Source organism: Ovis aries, chromosome 4 (assembly GCF_016772045.2).
Source record: "Ovis aries strain OAR_USU_Benz2616 breed Rambouillet chromosome 4, ARS-UI_Ramb_v3.0, whole genome shotgun sequence".
Classification (NCBI taxonomy): Eukaryota; Metazoa; Chordata; class Mammalia; order Artiodactyla; family Bovidae; genus Ovis; species Ovis aries.
Genome location: NC_056057.1, coordinates 52,885,435 through 52,899,978, shown reverse-complemented (window position 1 = coordinate 52,899,978; position 14,544 = coordinate 52,885,435). Strand labels below are relative to the sequence as shown.

At 36.6% G+C, this 14,544-nt stretch overlaps 1 protein-coding gene across 16 annotated transcripts in view; it reads left to right on the top strand.

The window, feature by feature from the left end:
* The window catches only part of ST7 (suppression of tumorigenicity 7), a 273,040-nt gene that overhangs the window by 37,411 nt on the left and 221,085 nt on the right, over nucleotides 1-14,544 (top strand). For 5 of the 16 annotated variants that reach the window (XM_042248279.2, XM_060414356.1, XM_060414357.1 and 2 more), the window contains exon 1: nucleotides 12,740-12,844. In XM_042248279.2, the coding sequence (XP_042104213.1) occupies nucleotides 12,832-12,844 (13 nt within the window). In that variant the 5' untranslated portion in view covers nucleotides 12,740-12,831. 16 annotated transcript variants of the gene reach the window in all.

Sequence of the window (14,544 nt, the reverse complement as noted above, 5' to 3'; positions counted from 1 at the left end):
AGCAGCAATGGCTCAGAGGATAAAGAATCCATCTGCAATGCAGGAGACCTGGGTTCAATCCCTGTGTTGGGAAGATCCCCTGGAGGAGTGCATGGCAACCCACTCCAGTATTCTTGCCTGTAGAATCCCCATGGACAGGGGAGCCTTGGATTGTAAAGAGTTGGACATGACCGAGCGACTAAGCACAGCACAGTCCATATTTTATTGGAAATAGTAAAGTTTTCAAAGGAGAAAAGTTGTTACAAGTCTGTCACCCTTTTATTTACATCTTTTAAAGTTTCAGAGTGAACTCATTCCTCTCCTATTTTTTTGTCCTTGTATTTTAGGGATGCTGCCACCAGTTGGTAGCAGTGTAATATAATTATATAATTATATATTCTGAATGCTGTGTAAATTTACTGAGATTCAAGGAGTTGCTGTCATTTCAAGTTTGTCCACTTATTCACTTAAGTAGACACTGAGCATTGCTAGGCACGGAAGTTAAGAATGAAATTTTTATTCTTTATATGCTGTTTCATTCAAATTTAAAATTTAAATAAATTTTGAATAAATGCCATTTAAAGTATTTCCCTCCAAATTTAATAATACAAATATATTTATTTTCACCAATCCTTTATCATTCTTATAGTCAGCCATTCTGACTTTAATTATATGTATAGTTCCTGGTGACTGCATTTAATCTTAATGTATTTCGACTAGATGAATGTAGTTCCATGTGCTTATATATATTCTTTTTCAGATTATTTTCCCTTATAGGTTATTATAAAACATTGAATATAGCTCCCTGTGCTATACAGTAGATTCTTTTGTTTGTTTTATATATGATAGTATATCTGTTACTCCCAAACTCCTAATTTATCCCTTTCACCCTTTCTCCTTTGGTAACCATAAGTTTGTTATCTATGTCTGTGAATCTATGTCTGTTTTGTAAATAAATTCACTTGTATCATTTTTTAGAATTCCACATATAAGTAATATCATATAATATTTCTCTTTTTTGTCTGACTTCACTTAATCTGATAATCTCTAGGTCCATCCATGTTGCTGCAGTGGCATTATTTCATCCCTTTTTATGGCTGAGTAATAGATAGATAGATCTCACATCTTCTTTATTTATTCATCTGCTGATGGGCATTTAGGTTGCTTCCATGTCTTGGCTATCATGTATAGTGTATTGTAAACATGGGGGTACATGTATCGTTTCAAATTATAGTTTTCTTCAGATATATGCCCAGAAGTGGGATTTCTGGATCATATGGTAACTCTATTTTAAGTTTTTTAAGGAACCTCCGTGTTGTTCTCCATAGTGGCTGCACCAGTTTACATTCCCACCAAGAGTGTAGGAGAGTTCTTTTTTCTCCACACCCTCTCTAGAATTTATTTTTTATAGACTTTTAATGATGGCCATTATGACTGGTGTAAGGTGATACCTCATTATAGTTTTGGTTTGCCGTTCTCTAATAATTGATATTGAGCATCTTTTCATGTGCCTGTTGGCCGTCTGTATGTCTTCTTTGGAGAAATGTCTGTTTAGGTCTTCTGCTCATTTTTTCATTGGGTTATTTCTTTTGATAAAAGCTCTTATATACAGAGCTATATAAAATGTTTGTAGATTTTAGAAATTAAACCCTCGTCAGTTGCATCATTTGCACATATTTTCTCCCATTCTGTAGGTTTTCTTCATTTTGTTGATGATTTCCTGTGCTGTGCAAAAACTTTTGAGTTTAATTAAGTCCCATTCATATATTTTTGCTTTTGTTTCCATAATTCTAGGAGACAGATTAAAAAAAATCTTGCTGTGATTTATGTCAAAGAGTGTTCTGCTTATGTTTTCTTCTATGAGTTTTAGAGTAACCAGTCTTACATTTAGGTCTGTCATTAATTTTGATTTTATTTTTGTATATGGTATTAAAGAGTGTTTTACTTTCATTCTTTTACACAGAGCTTTCCAGTTTTCCCAGCACCACTTATTGAAGAGACTGTCTTTTCTCCATTGTATATTCTTGCCTTCTTTGTCATTTATTAATTTGTCATAAGAGCATGGGTTTATATCTAAGCTTTCTATCTTGTTCCATTGATCTATGTGTTTTGTGTGTGTGTATGAGCCAGTACCATACTGTTTTGATTGCTGTAGCTTTGAGTATAATCTGAAGTCAGAGAGTGTGGTTTCTCCAGCTCTGTTCTTTATCAAGATTATCTTGGCTGTTTGGAGTCTTTTGTGTTTCTATACAAGTTGAAAAATTTTTGTTCTACTTTGTGAAAAATGCCACTGGTAGTTTGATAAGGATTGCTTTGAATCTATAGGTTGCCTTGGGTAGTGTGGTCATTTTAACATATTGGTTCTCCCAGTGCAAGAACATGGTATATCTTTCCATCTGCTTGTGTCATCTTAAGTTTCTTTCCTCAGCATCTTACAGTTTTCTGAGATCTCTTGCCTTCTTGGTTAGGTTTGTTTCTAGGTATTTTATTCTTTTTGATGCCATGGTGAATGAGAGTGTGCCCTTAAATTCTCTTTCTGATAGTTGTTAGCATATGGAAACAGCAGATTTCTGTGTATTAGTTTTGTATCCTGCAACTTTGCCAAATTCATTGATAAGCTCTAGTAGTTTTCTGGTGGCATCTTTAGGATTTTTCTATATGTAGTATCATGCCATATGCAAACAGTGAGTTTTACTTCTTCCTTTCCAATTGGGATTCCTTTTATTTCTTTTTCTGATTGTGATGGTTAAGACTTCCAATACTATGTTGAATAAAAGTGCTGATAATGGACATCCTTGTCTTGTTCCTGATCTTAGAGGAAATGTTTTCAGCTTTTCACCATTGAGTGTGTTAGCTGAGGGTTTGTCCTGTATGGCCTTTATTATTTGAGGGTATGTTCCCTTTTTGCCCACTTTTTGGAGGTTTTTAAGTCATAAATAGATGTTGAATTTTATCAAAAGTTTTTTCTGGCCCTATTCAGAAGATCATTTGTGTTTTATTCTTCAGCTTGTTAATATAGTGTATCACATTGTTACACCATATCAAATCAATCACGTTGATTGATTCGTGGATATTGAAAAATCCTTATATCTGTGGGATAAATGTGATAAACTTGATCATGATGTATGATTGTTTTACTGTATTGTTGGATTCAGTTTGCTAGTATATTGTTGAGGATTTTTACCTCTGTGTTCATCAGTGACATTGGCCTGTAATTTTCTTTTATCATAATAATTATAATGGATGAGAATCTGAAAAAGAATATATGTACATTAAAAACCAAATCACTTTGGTATATACCTGAAGCTCCCACCACAGTGTAAATCAACTATACTTCAATTAAAAAGAAAAAGACTAATTGGACCTTTAACCGCTAGATTTTTACAGTTTTCAGGCTTTTAGGCTTACTTTACATATAAAAATGAAAATTCATTTTTTCCCCCTGGGTTGAATGTTTTCCATAGTGAACTCATTCTGCTTTTGCAGCAGTGACAAATCATATAAAGTAGAAGGTGAAAATCATCAGTAGTTATACTGCCAAAGGAGCCCATTGTATGCTTTTTTAAAGTGTCTTAAATTTTATTTTATTTAAAACTTTACTGAAAATTTTAAATTGTGGGAAAATTTACATAATGTTAAATTTACCATCTTGGCTAGTTTTTAAGTGTACAGTTCAGTGGTGTTAAGTACATTCACATTGTTGTGTAACCAATCTTCAGAACTTTTTCTTATCTCACTGAAGTGCAAGTGCTACGTCCATTACAATTCCCCTCTCCCCTCCTACCAGCCTCTGCAATGACCCTTCTACTTTCTTTCTCTATGACTGTATCTACTATAGATATCCCATGTAAGTGGAATGATGCAATAGTATGTCTTACCATGACTGACTTATTTCACTTGTTGTTAGATAATGTCCTCAAGATTCTTCCATATTGTAGCATGTGTCAGAATTTCCTTCCTTTTTCTCACTGTATGCTTTTCAAAAAGAAAGCTAAAGTATTAGCGTATTATTCCTATTTTTTAAGCTTAACAACATGTTGCAGATATCTTCTCAAGAACATCAGTATTTATATACCATTGTGTATGTATCATTTCCATTGCTACCAAGAATTGTTTTCCTGTTCCACAGATGGGGAAAATAAGACTTGGAGGTGAGTGAGTACCTTTCAGTTTACAAGTAGCAATGGCAGGGACTGAATTCAGTTTTGCTTGATTCTAGAGGCAGTTGAAGCATGGTTTGTATAGATAAAGGATGTGATTATTGTAGAAAAAATGAAGCAGTTTTAAAGACGAATTTCTGTAGTAGCTAAAGGACCTGATGTGTGCTCTTGTTAACGAAACTTGGATTTTATAGTTGCAGCAGACACAAATATGTGTCTCTGGAAGCATCTTCCAAGTATTATACTGCATTACATTTTCTCTTAAATCACTTATATCTGTGTTAAGAATGGGTATTTCTAAGGAGGCAGCAACTACTCTAATCAGAAGTGTATTTTCAGTGGCCTTTCGAAAAGCCAGAAATAAAAGAGCAGAGAGAAAATTATCTGCTTCTTGTCTGAAGGATAATGAAAAGTGGAAATCGCTGAAACTCTCAGTGAGTTACATCAGATATTCATAATTAAAGTACATCAGATATCATAATTATGTAATTACATAATTAATGTAAATAATTAATGTAGCTCTAAAAACTTTAGAGCTAGAAAAGTGCCAAAATAATCTAAACCTACTTCTTAATTTCATAAAAATCAGGTGTTGTTGTGAAATAGCTACCCAAAGTAGTTGAATATGCACTTAGTCTTGAAATTTAAGTTTCTTATTTCTCAAGAATTCTCTTTCAGCTACTGTTGGTGAATGGGGTCAGCTTTTTCCATACCAAACTAGCTGTTATTTGTATTTTATTCTCTGAGTGTACTTTGTACAAAGTTTCCTGGCTTATAGTATAATTGAGGTGATTTAGAGGTGTTAATGATTTCCATTTTTATATAATTTTTGAGGGCCATAGATGAATGTGGGTTGGAAATGTTTTTGTTACACTGAAAGTAGTTGACTTCTTATAAGTTAATTCAGCATTTATCATTAATTCTAACATGCTGGACAGTGAACATGTAGTGTGGGCTGTCAAGACTAGGTGTTGCTCTTATCATTAAAATGAGGGGAATTGGAATAGAAGTTTTCTTGAGTTTCCCACCCTGATCCATCAAGCTGTTTTTGATGGAATCCATTACCTTTGTGAATTTTGTTAATGGTAGAGACCTAACTGAAAATCAGTTCTTTCAAAGAAAGGTCAAATTAACTATAGTAAAGATTATGGAACAGGGCCGGCAGACTATAGTCCAAGGGCCACCTGTTTCTTCAAGCTAACAATATTTCTTAAAAGTATTTTAAGTGGTTAAAAAAAAAGAAGAAAAACATTTCATGATACATAAAATTATAAAAAATTTAGTTCCACAGTCTGTAAATGAAGTTTTATCGGAATACACTACATATACTCATTTATTTATGTGTTGTATGATTACTTCAGGTGTTTCTTGACTTCCTACTTTTGCGTTCCAGTCCCCTATAATGAAAAGGATATCTTTTTCGGTTGTTAGTTCTAAAAGGTCTTGTAGATCTTCATAGAACTGTTCAACTTCAGCTTCTTCAGATTACTGGTTGGGGCATAGGCTTGGATTACCGTGATGTTGAATGGTTTGTCTTGGAAATGAACAGAGATCATTCTGTCATCTTGGAGATTGCATCCAAGTACTGCATTTCTGACTCTTTTGTTGACCATGATGGCTACTCCATTTCTTCTAAGGGACTCCTGCCCACAGTAGTAGATATAATGGTCATCTGAGTTAAATTCACCATTCCAGTCCATTTTAGTTCACTGATTCCTAGAATGTCGATGTTTACTCTTGCCATCTCCTGTTTGACCGCTTCCAATTTGCCTTGATTCATGGACCTAACATGCCAGGTTCCTATGCAATATTGCTCTTAACAGCATCGGACCTTGCTTCTATCACCAGTAACATCCACAACGGGGTATTGTTTTTGATTTGGCTCCATCCCTTCATTCTTTCTGGAGTTGTTTCTCCACTGATCTCCAGTAGCATATTGGGCACCTACTGACCTGGGGAGTTCCCCTTTCAGTATCCTATCATTTTGCCTTTTCATACTGTTCATGGGATTCTCAAGGCAAGAAGACTGAAGCCAGGCTTCAGCAATACATGAACCGTGAACTTCCAGATGTTCAAGCTGGTTTTAGAAAAGGCACAGGAACCAGAGATCAAATTGCCAACATCCGCTGGATCATAGAAAAAGCAAGAGAGTTCCAGAAAAACATCTATTTCTGCTTTATTGACTATGCCAAAGCCTTTGACTGTGTGGAACACAATAAACTATGGAAAATTCTGAAAGAGATGGGAATATCAGACCACCTGACCTGCCACTTGAGAAATCTGTATGCAGGTCAGGAAGCAACAGTTAAAACTAGACATGGAACAACAGACTGGTTCCAAATAGGAAAAGGAATACGTCAAGGCTGTATATTGTCACCCTGCTTATTTAACTTATATGCAGTGTACATCATGAGAAACGCTGGGCTGGATGAAGCACAAGCTAGAATCAAGAATGCTGGGAGAAATATAATAATCTCAGATATGCAGATGTCACCACCCTTATGGCAGAAAGTGAAGAGGAGCTAAAAGCCTCTTGATGAAAGTGAAAGAGGAGAGTGAAAAAGTTGGCTTAAAGTTCAACATTCAGAAAACAAAGATCATGGCATCTGGTCCCATCACTTCATGGGACATAGATAGGGAAACAGTGGAAACAGTGTCCGACTTTATTTTTGGGGGCTCCAAAATCACTGCAGATGGTGATTGCAGCCATGAAATTAAAAGATGCTTACTCTTTGGAAGGAAAGTTATGACCAACCTAGATCGCATATTAAAAAGCAGAGACATTGCTTTGCTAACAAAGGTCCATCTAGTCAAGGCTATAGTTTTTCCAGTGGTCATGTATGGATGTGAAAGTTGGACTGTGAAGAAAGCTGAGCACCGAAGAATTGATGCTTTTGAACTGTGGTGTTGGAGAAGACTCTTGAGAGTTCCTTGGACTGCAAGAAGATCCAACCAGATCTCCTAAAGGAGATCAGTCCTGGGTGTTCTTTGGAAAGAATGATGCTGAAGCTGAAACTCCAATACTTTGGCCACCTCATGTGAAGAGCTGACTCATTGGAAAAGACCCTGATGCTGGGAGGGATTGGGGGCAGGAGGAGAAAGGGACGACAGAGGATGAGATGGCTGGATGGCATCACCAACTCAATGGACATGAGTTTGGGTAAACTCTGGGAGTTGGTGATGGAGAGGGAGGCCTGGCGTGCGGCGATTCATGGGGTTGCAAACAGTCAGACACGACTGAGTGACTGAATTGAACTGAACTTATGATTACTTCTGCACTAAAATGGCAGAATTGAGTAGGTGTGAGAGACTGGACCGTCCCATGTAATCTAAAATATTTTTGTTTGGTTCTTTGTAGAAAGAGTGCTGGCCCCTGTTAAAACATCAAGGTTAGTTTATGTTTTGGAGTACATATGGAAATTTGTGACTTTCTTTGCTTACCAAAAACTCTAGGCTGAATACTGCCACATTTCTTGAAGGATTCTCCACTGTTTTTTTTTTTTTTTTTTTTGTCTCTGGGACAACCCATTCGTGACTATTTCTCATGACTTCCTTTGCTTGTTTTCCAGTGGTTCCTTTTGCCAGCCAGGTAAACAGACTGAGACCATACAGGTCTGTGGTTTTTCTAAAGAAGCTTTGTACAGAAGGATATGCTGGCTTGGGCACCTCTCTGTTTGTTGTAGAAACCTGGATTTGCTTGTGATCTTTCCATTAGAGCTTTGATTCAAGCATATATAAAATGATCCTCAAAGTGTAAAATGAACAAATACAGTTATTGTTAGATCCATATTCATGGGAAGATCTTAATCTTTCATGTTTTTACCAGCCATTTATTTTCACCCTGCATCTCCCACCTTTACCAGGCATTTTAATAATATTAGTTATGTTTCTCATGACTCTTAACTCTATGTCAGGGTTAGTTGATGGATTTCTCACTGGTTAACTTTAAACATTTAAACTGATGTCTCTTTTTACAATACTGTTCTGATAAAATAAAAATATCAGTGGTATTCCACCTCTTATAAAAGTTATTTTCCTCCTCTCTCCAGCTGTGGTTACTTGATATCACTGTTTTTGGAGCTCATGAAAGCAGGGAGTGACCCTCCTACTTCATAAGAGGTCTGAGTTTTGCAGCTACTGAGAGCTTTGAATCCTGCCACCGTTGACCTTATTCTTTTCAAATATAGCAGAGAAGTTGTCTATCTAGAAATAATCCCTATCTCAGGGTTTGGAGTTGGGTAAAGTAGATCTTCTGTCAGATTTCACCTTGCCTTTGGTCATAATTGTGCTTTTGTGCTTGGTAAGGATGACTGTTAACTTTCTTGAAGAATATATAGCACTGGTCGTGGTCCATGGTATTGAGTTGAACAGTTCCTGTCCTGTTTTGTTATCTGGTTGGTGCTTGATGTTGCTGTGTCTTAGTTTATTAAACATTTTGAAGTATGGTGAGCACACTCATGCAAGGAGATGGGCTAATGCTGTTAGAATTTTCTTTAGTCAGAGAACCCTTTTTGCAGTGGAGTCTTCTCACATATGGGAGGGACCATGTGATAATCATGTAGACCTGTAAGCAATGAAGGATAACAGAACATGAAAAGCAAATACTGAGGCTGATGCAGGCTGTAATGTGTTGGTAGGAAGCATGGATAAGCAGTGACTTCTTAGGTAACCTTTGTTCTCCCTTAGAGTAAATGGAAATTGGGATGAGGCATACCATTAAGGCATTTTCACTTAAGTGACTTGTTGGTGAGGAGGATGAGAATAGAGACAGGAGGGAAAACTCCATCTTTTCATTTCTGGGATAACAGAGTGAGCATTTATAATCCAACCCTAGGCATGGGGTTTTAAAATGTGCAATAAAGTAAGTTATTCTATTGGTTGGAAATATGATGTAAGATATTATGGTACAATTATGGTAAATGGTATTCAGGTTTAAGAGGAAAGTGTAAAGTGGGAGCTCTGTTTATTGTCTTTCTCTAAGGAGGTGAAGGGCTATGGGCTCACATACAAGGAACTACTCCAGATAGGAAAGCCATGATGAGGAAAGTGAGGAGATCTGTGTTTCAGCCCTGAGCTGTCATCTGTAGAAATCTTGGCAATCCCTGTCCTGTCTGTCTCAGTTGTGTTTTGGAAGGAGGGGTCACGTTCAGAAGCTTTATTGCTGGTACCCAGACCTTGTTGTCCTAAGAGGTATGATCCACCAGACCATGAACTCACCAGTAAGGAGGGCCTCCAACCAGTTGTTTCTATTGTCTTTCGTGAATGTTTGTATTTGTCTGCTCATCCCTATGCTGAGTTACTAGGGCTTGTCTAGTCTTTCACTTTTCACTTTCATGCATTGGAGAAGGAAATGGCAACCCACTCCAGTGTTCTTGCCTGGAGAATCCCAGGGATGGGGGAGCCTGATGGGCTACCGTCTGTGGGGTTGCACAGAGTTGGACACGACTGAAGCGACTTAGCAGCAGCAGCAGCAGCAGCAGCAGAGAGGAATAGTGTCTGAACCTTTGGAGAAATTAGACATTCAAGGTAAATGCACTAGATTTCGACAATACCTGCTGAGTCGCTGGTTTCTCACCCTTGAGGTGGGGCTGTTCCCAACACCCTAGCACAATGGAGGAGCGGGTGATGTGGGCTGGAGGAAAAGGAAGCACTCCCTGCTGGAAGTCACTTCAGTTTTCTCATCCAGCTATAATTGGCTTAAAGTAGAATCCTGCATCGTTAGAGTTGCACAGGGTTTTAGTGATCATTCAGTTCAACCTCCTCATTTTACCTATGAGGAAATAGGTAAGACACATCTATAAGTATTCCAGAACTTTTCCAAACCAGAGAGGTAATGAGTAGCAGTGTTGATTCAACAGGTCTGGTTCAGTAATTTTACTTCTTCCGGCTTGGACCATGAAGGGATAGATTATAGCCCGAATCTGGGATGGGGTTCAGGGATGCGGTGTGGGCAGTTCCTGAGTCAGGCAGTTGCACTTAGACCATTTGTCCCTCGGCTGTAGACTGGGAACAGATGACTTGCAAAGAACCTGTGACTCCCATGACTTGTAAGTGTGTTTTGGGGAGGACTGTGATGTAATTGTGTCTGTGTCTGAGGGGTGCATCTAGGCATACTAGTGAGTCTCCTTTGTTGAGGGTGTGATGGGGCTAGAGAAGACTCTTGGGGAGGAAGGCAGGGGGATCTACGTGAAGGTGCTGTCCTCCTGAGTAAGCTTTGAAGTTACAGTCAGAGGAAACTGCTCAGCCTCTTTGGAGGCCAGATAAGTCGTATCTTCTGTGACATTTGGAAACTGAAAAGTAGAGAGGGGAAGGAGGGACTTAGTGGTTGCTGGGAGAGTGGGGTAGTACACAGTACAAGTCCTTTTACGGTTATAACTTTCTGCACTTGAGTACTTATTTCTGCTTAACTGGCTAGTGCAACTCTCATTTTAAGCTATCACAATGACTTTAGACATTATCCCTTTCATCCTGCTTATCTGTTTAATTTTTCTGTGTATTGGGATTGAACATAGACTGTAAAAAGACTTTTTATGAACTCTGAACTAAAATATTTGGCAAACTGCAGGACTGGTTTTATTGGAAAGAATGAACCTAGTTTTTGGAAATGATCTTTCTTGTTCTGCTTCCATTTATTGATCATCTATCTGTGGAGGTGGTTAAGCACAAGAAATCTAAGTGAGGCTACTTGGGTTGAATCCTGGCTTTGTTATGTATGGTGTGTGGCCTCAGTCAAGCTACATACCCTCCACACCTCAGTTTCCTCACCTATAACATGAGGATAATACCTCACAGGGTTATCGTATGGGTTAGGTAAGTTATTAATGCATGATTCAGAACAATGCCTGGACCACATTAAGTGGTGTTTACATACTAGCTGTTGGCACAAACCAGATGTTGATCTAGGCCCTTTGTCACTTAGTTGAGATCAGAGAGATTTAAAAACTTGCTTAAGATTGTCTGACACAAAGCCTGGCGTTCTGAGGTGTGGTGAATTACTTAACTGTGGACTGTAGGTTTTAGAGCCATCTACCCATCTATCTGTCTTTTACTTTCTCATTTGGATTTTTCATTATGTTCTTATTTGTGAATAAAATGCATTTCCTTAAAATATCTGTGATTTAAGAGTTATAAAATATAAAGGATAAAAATAAAACAGTTATTCTTAAAATGATGGTGCTCAAATCCATGCTGACAGCACTAAGTTGTGAAATGCTCAAAACATCATTTCTTGTGACATCTGATAATGGCTATCAGTATTTCCACATACTTGTAAGTTATGTGGAAATTAAGGCAGCTATTATTAGGAATTTTTAACTTACCATTTTAAAACAATCATAATGTTTTAGCCATTTGCACATTTTAATTACCAGGAAAAAAGTATATCAAATTTTTATGGCTCATGGAAAGCTCCCCAGTCAGTACCCTAGATTGAGATAAAGAGAATTAAAGCCCCAGAAGTAAGACAGGGCTGCTTAGCAACAGTGACAGGTGAAGTTGATGGGAATTAACAGCTTTTGACTGTTAGCAGAATGGTGGTGTAATGGGATCTGCTTATGGTAATGAAGCATCGCCTAGATGGCTGAATGTAATGATGCTTTCTCATTCATTTCATAGAACTGTAGATAATGTTAGGCTCAAAATGTTTAAATTTCTGTACTGTTTATACTTCTGATGTTATATTGAAGATTAGAATCATATTGTTTAGTATTGTCAACTTTGTAATTATCTCATGGAGAAACCTCTTCCATGGAAAGAAAAGTGGCAAAATATCCCACTACTCCAATAAAACCACTCAGAACATCAATACTTTTCTTTCTCGAAGTAGTTGCAATCTGGGAGAGTATTGCTATATTTATAAACTGGAAATTATCCAACCATTCAGGTTGCTGAAAAAAAAAGACAGCTGATAAAAAATTTAAAAATTTGTATCTTGTGTCTGTGCAAGGTCTAAAGAATTGTTGTGTTGAGATGAGGTAACCGTTCTTAAGGTTTCTTTAGCCAGGACATATTCAAGATGAAAACAATTGGTAATGAAGGAAAAGATGGCTCAGTGCATGTGGCAATGTGACATAAAAGATGACATCAGATACAGTCTGTTACAGGAATGACCATATGTCCTTTTCATCTGATGTCTGTTTCAGGGCTCAGATAAATGCGTTAAAGGTTTTAGATATGCTCTAAAAGATTGTTCTTTCATCACCTGTATTAGGTTTGTTTACAAATCAGATATGTTTCAAGTAGATCACATGTGCATACTATCAAAGGAATGAGCATAATGACAAAAGACTGTTTTTCCTAAAACTTTGGTTGCTGACTCTTTTCAGCTTATGCTGCTTGGTAATGTTGAGTATTAGAATGAAGTATACATATTTTGAGTTCTTTTCACTCAGAGAAAGAACAAAATCTATTTTTTCCCTAGTTTTAAACTAATAATATAGGAATGAAATGGGAAGAAATAATACTTCTCTTCTAAGAAAGACTTTTCTAAGGATGACTAAAAAAACAGGCAAAGGAGAGCCAGAGCCATGACCGTTGCAACTTGAATAGAGATAAGCAGAAGTGTGTGTGTGCTCAATGTCACATGGCAGGAGGCTGTCCCCAGAGCGGTTTGCCTGTCCAGGGAGCTGTTTCATTTTGAGTTTGATAGAGTTTTACTTTGGAAAATACCCGCTTGCCTGCCTACTGCTTCTCTATGGATTATACAGGTAGAATTAAATTTAAAATATTTTCCAGCCATGTAGAATTACTTAAAATATACTATTTTGAATTATTTTAAAATTACATTGGTTATGTTTGTAAATGAAGGTATTTAAAAATTATTATGCATGAGTTTACTCCTGTTGTATTACTTTGTTGTATACAAATCATGATTAATTTAGCATACATATATACTTAAGGGAATTTGTCAGGCATATGCTTGTTGTTTCTTGTATTTTAGTTTGAGCCATACACAGTTCAGTTCAGTTCAGTCGCTCAGCCATACACAAACAGGCTTAAAACAAATAGCAACTCATATTTAATTCACATTTTGATCCTCTGATCAAGAAGCTTTGGAGTACAAACATCTGAGTTCAGACTATGCCACAGAGAGAATAAAATGTACACGTTTGACATTGTGGTGGTTGTTTTGTACATGTGTGCGGCTCCATCTTTTAGATGGAGTTGACATAGTGAAGTGAATTGGAGAATTTCAGTTTTTATCCTAAATTTCTGAGTGTAACTAGCCTCTTCTTTTTTAAAAATGGTTAACCTTGTTCTTAGTTTCTAGTTTCACTGAGTGATAAGTTGGTACAAGAGTAAAGTTAAGATTAAGTTAACTGTGGGTGGTGGTTCTTGATGAGTAAGTAGGGGATTCCCTTAGATTGGATGGGGTGAAAGTGGGGTTGAGAGGTGAGGTGGTAATAGGAGATAAGGGCATGGATCTTTGCTCAAAGTTTGTGCAACTAGTTCAAAATTATATTTCCCTAAATTTGAACTTTTGGGTTATGGTGACACTTTTCTGACATATTCCTTATAAACTAAACAACAAAAACTTTAAGAAGATTTTTCTGCCAGGGCAGAGACCTATTTTCCGTACCCCAAATAATGACAAAATTCTAGTGTGCATTTAAATTAAGCTCTTACATGTTCTTTATAAATGATTCCTTTTGCTCTATGGATAGATCTTTAGCAAGATAGGTAATTATGGTGAAAATCAAATTATTGTGAAATTGTTAATAAAATGCAAATTTTAGTTACTTGCTATGTAAAGGACTTTTGTGGTGAATATTTTTTGAAGCTGAAACATTTAGAAGTAATTAATTATTCTAAATACTCAAATACATTTTTTTCTATAAATCCATATTTCCTATTTTAGAGTTCTTTAAAGCAAATTCAATAATAGTATCTCTCTCTCTGTCTGGATTTTGGATTTTTTTCTTTTTGACTTTAATGTACCAGAATTTTGTGCCAGGACTCTGAAATAGAATATACTTATTTGTTAGAAGGCTTACATGTATGTTAGAAGGCTCTATGTCTGTTTCTATGTTGAAGCAGGAAGGAATACATTTTATAGACAAAGAAATAAAATTTCTGAAGTCCTACCAGGGAGCTTTACTATACATGTATTTTTAATTATAAATTTGTACAATTTTTTCCCCAAAGGATAGAATCACTGATTTTTAAAGTTTTTCTGTAGTTTATATATTGTCATTAAAACACTTCTCTGTTGTTTTTAAGTAATAACCCATACATGGTATTGTTTTTTCATAGATGGTATTTTAAAAGACACAACTTTTAACATGCTAAATAAACATCAAGAGGAATACTAAGAAAATAAAACTTTAATGTGAACAAAGGATACAGCTCCAGAGGAACTCCAGATATGACCCTTTTAAAATTGCTGTATATACTCTTAAGAGAAAAT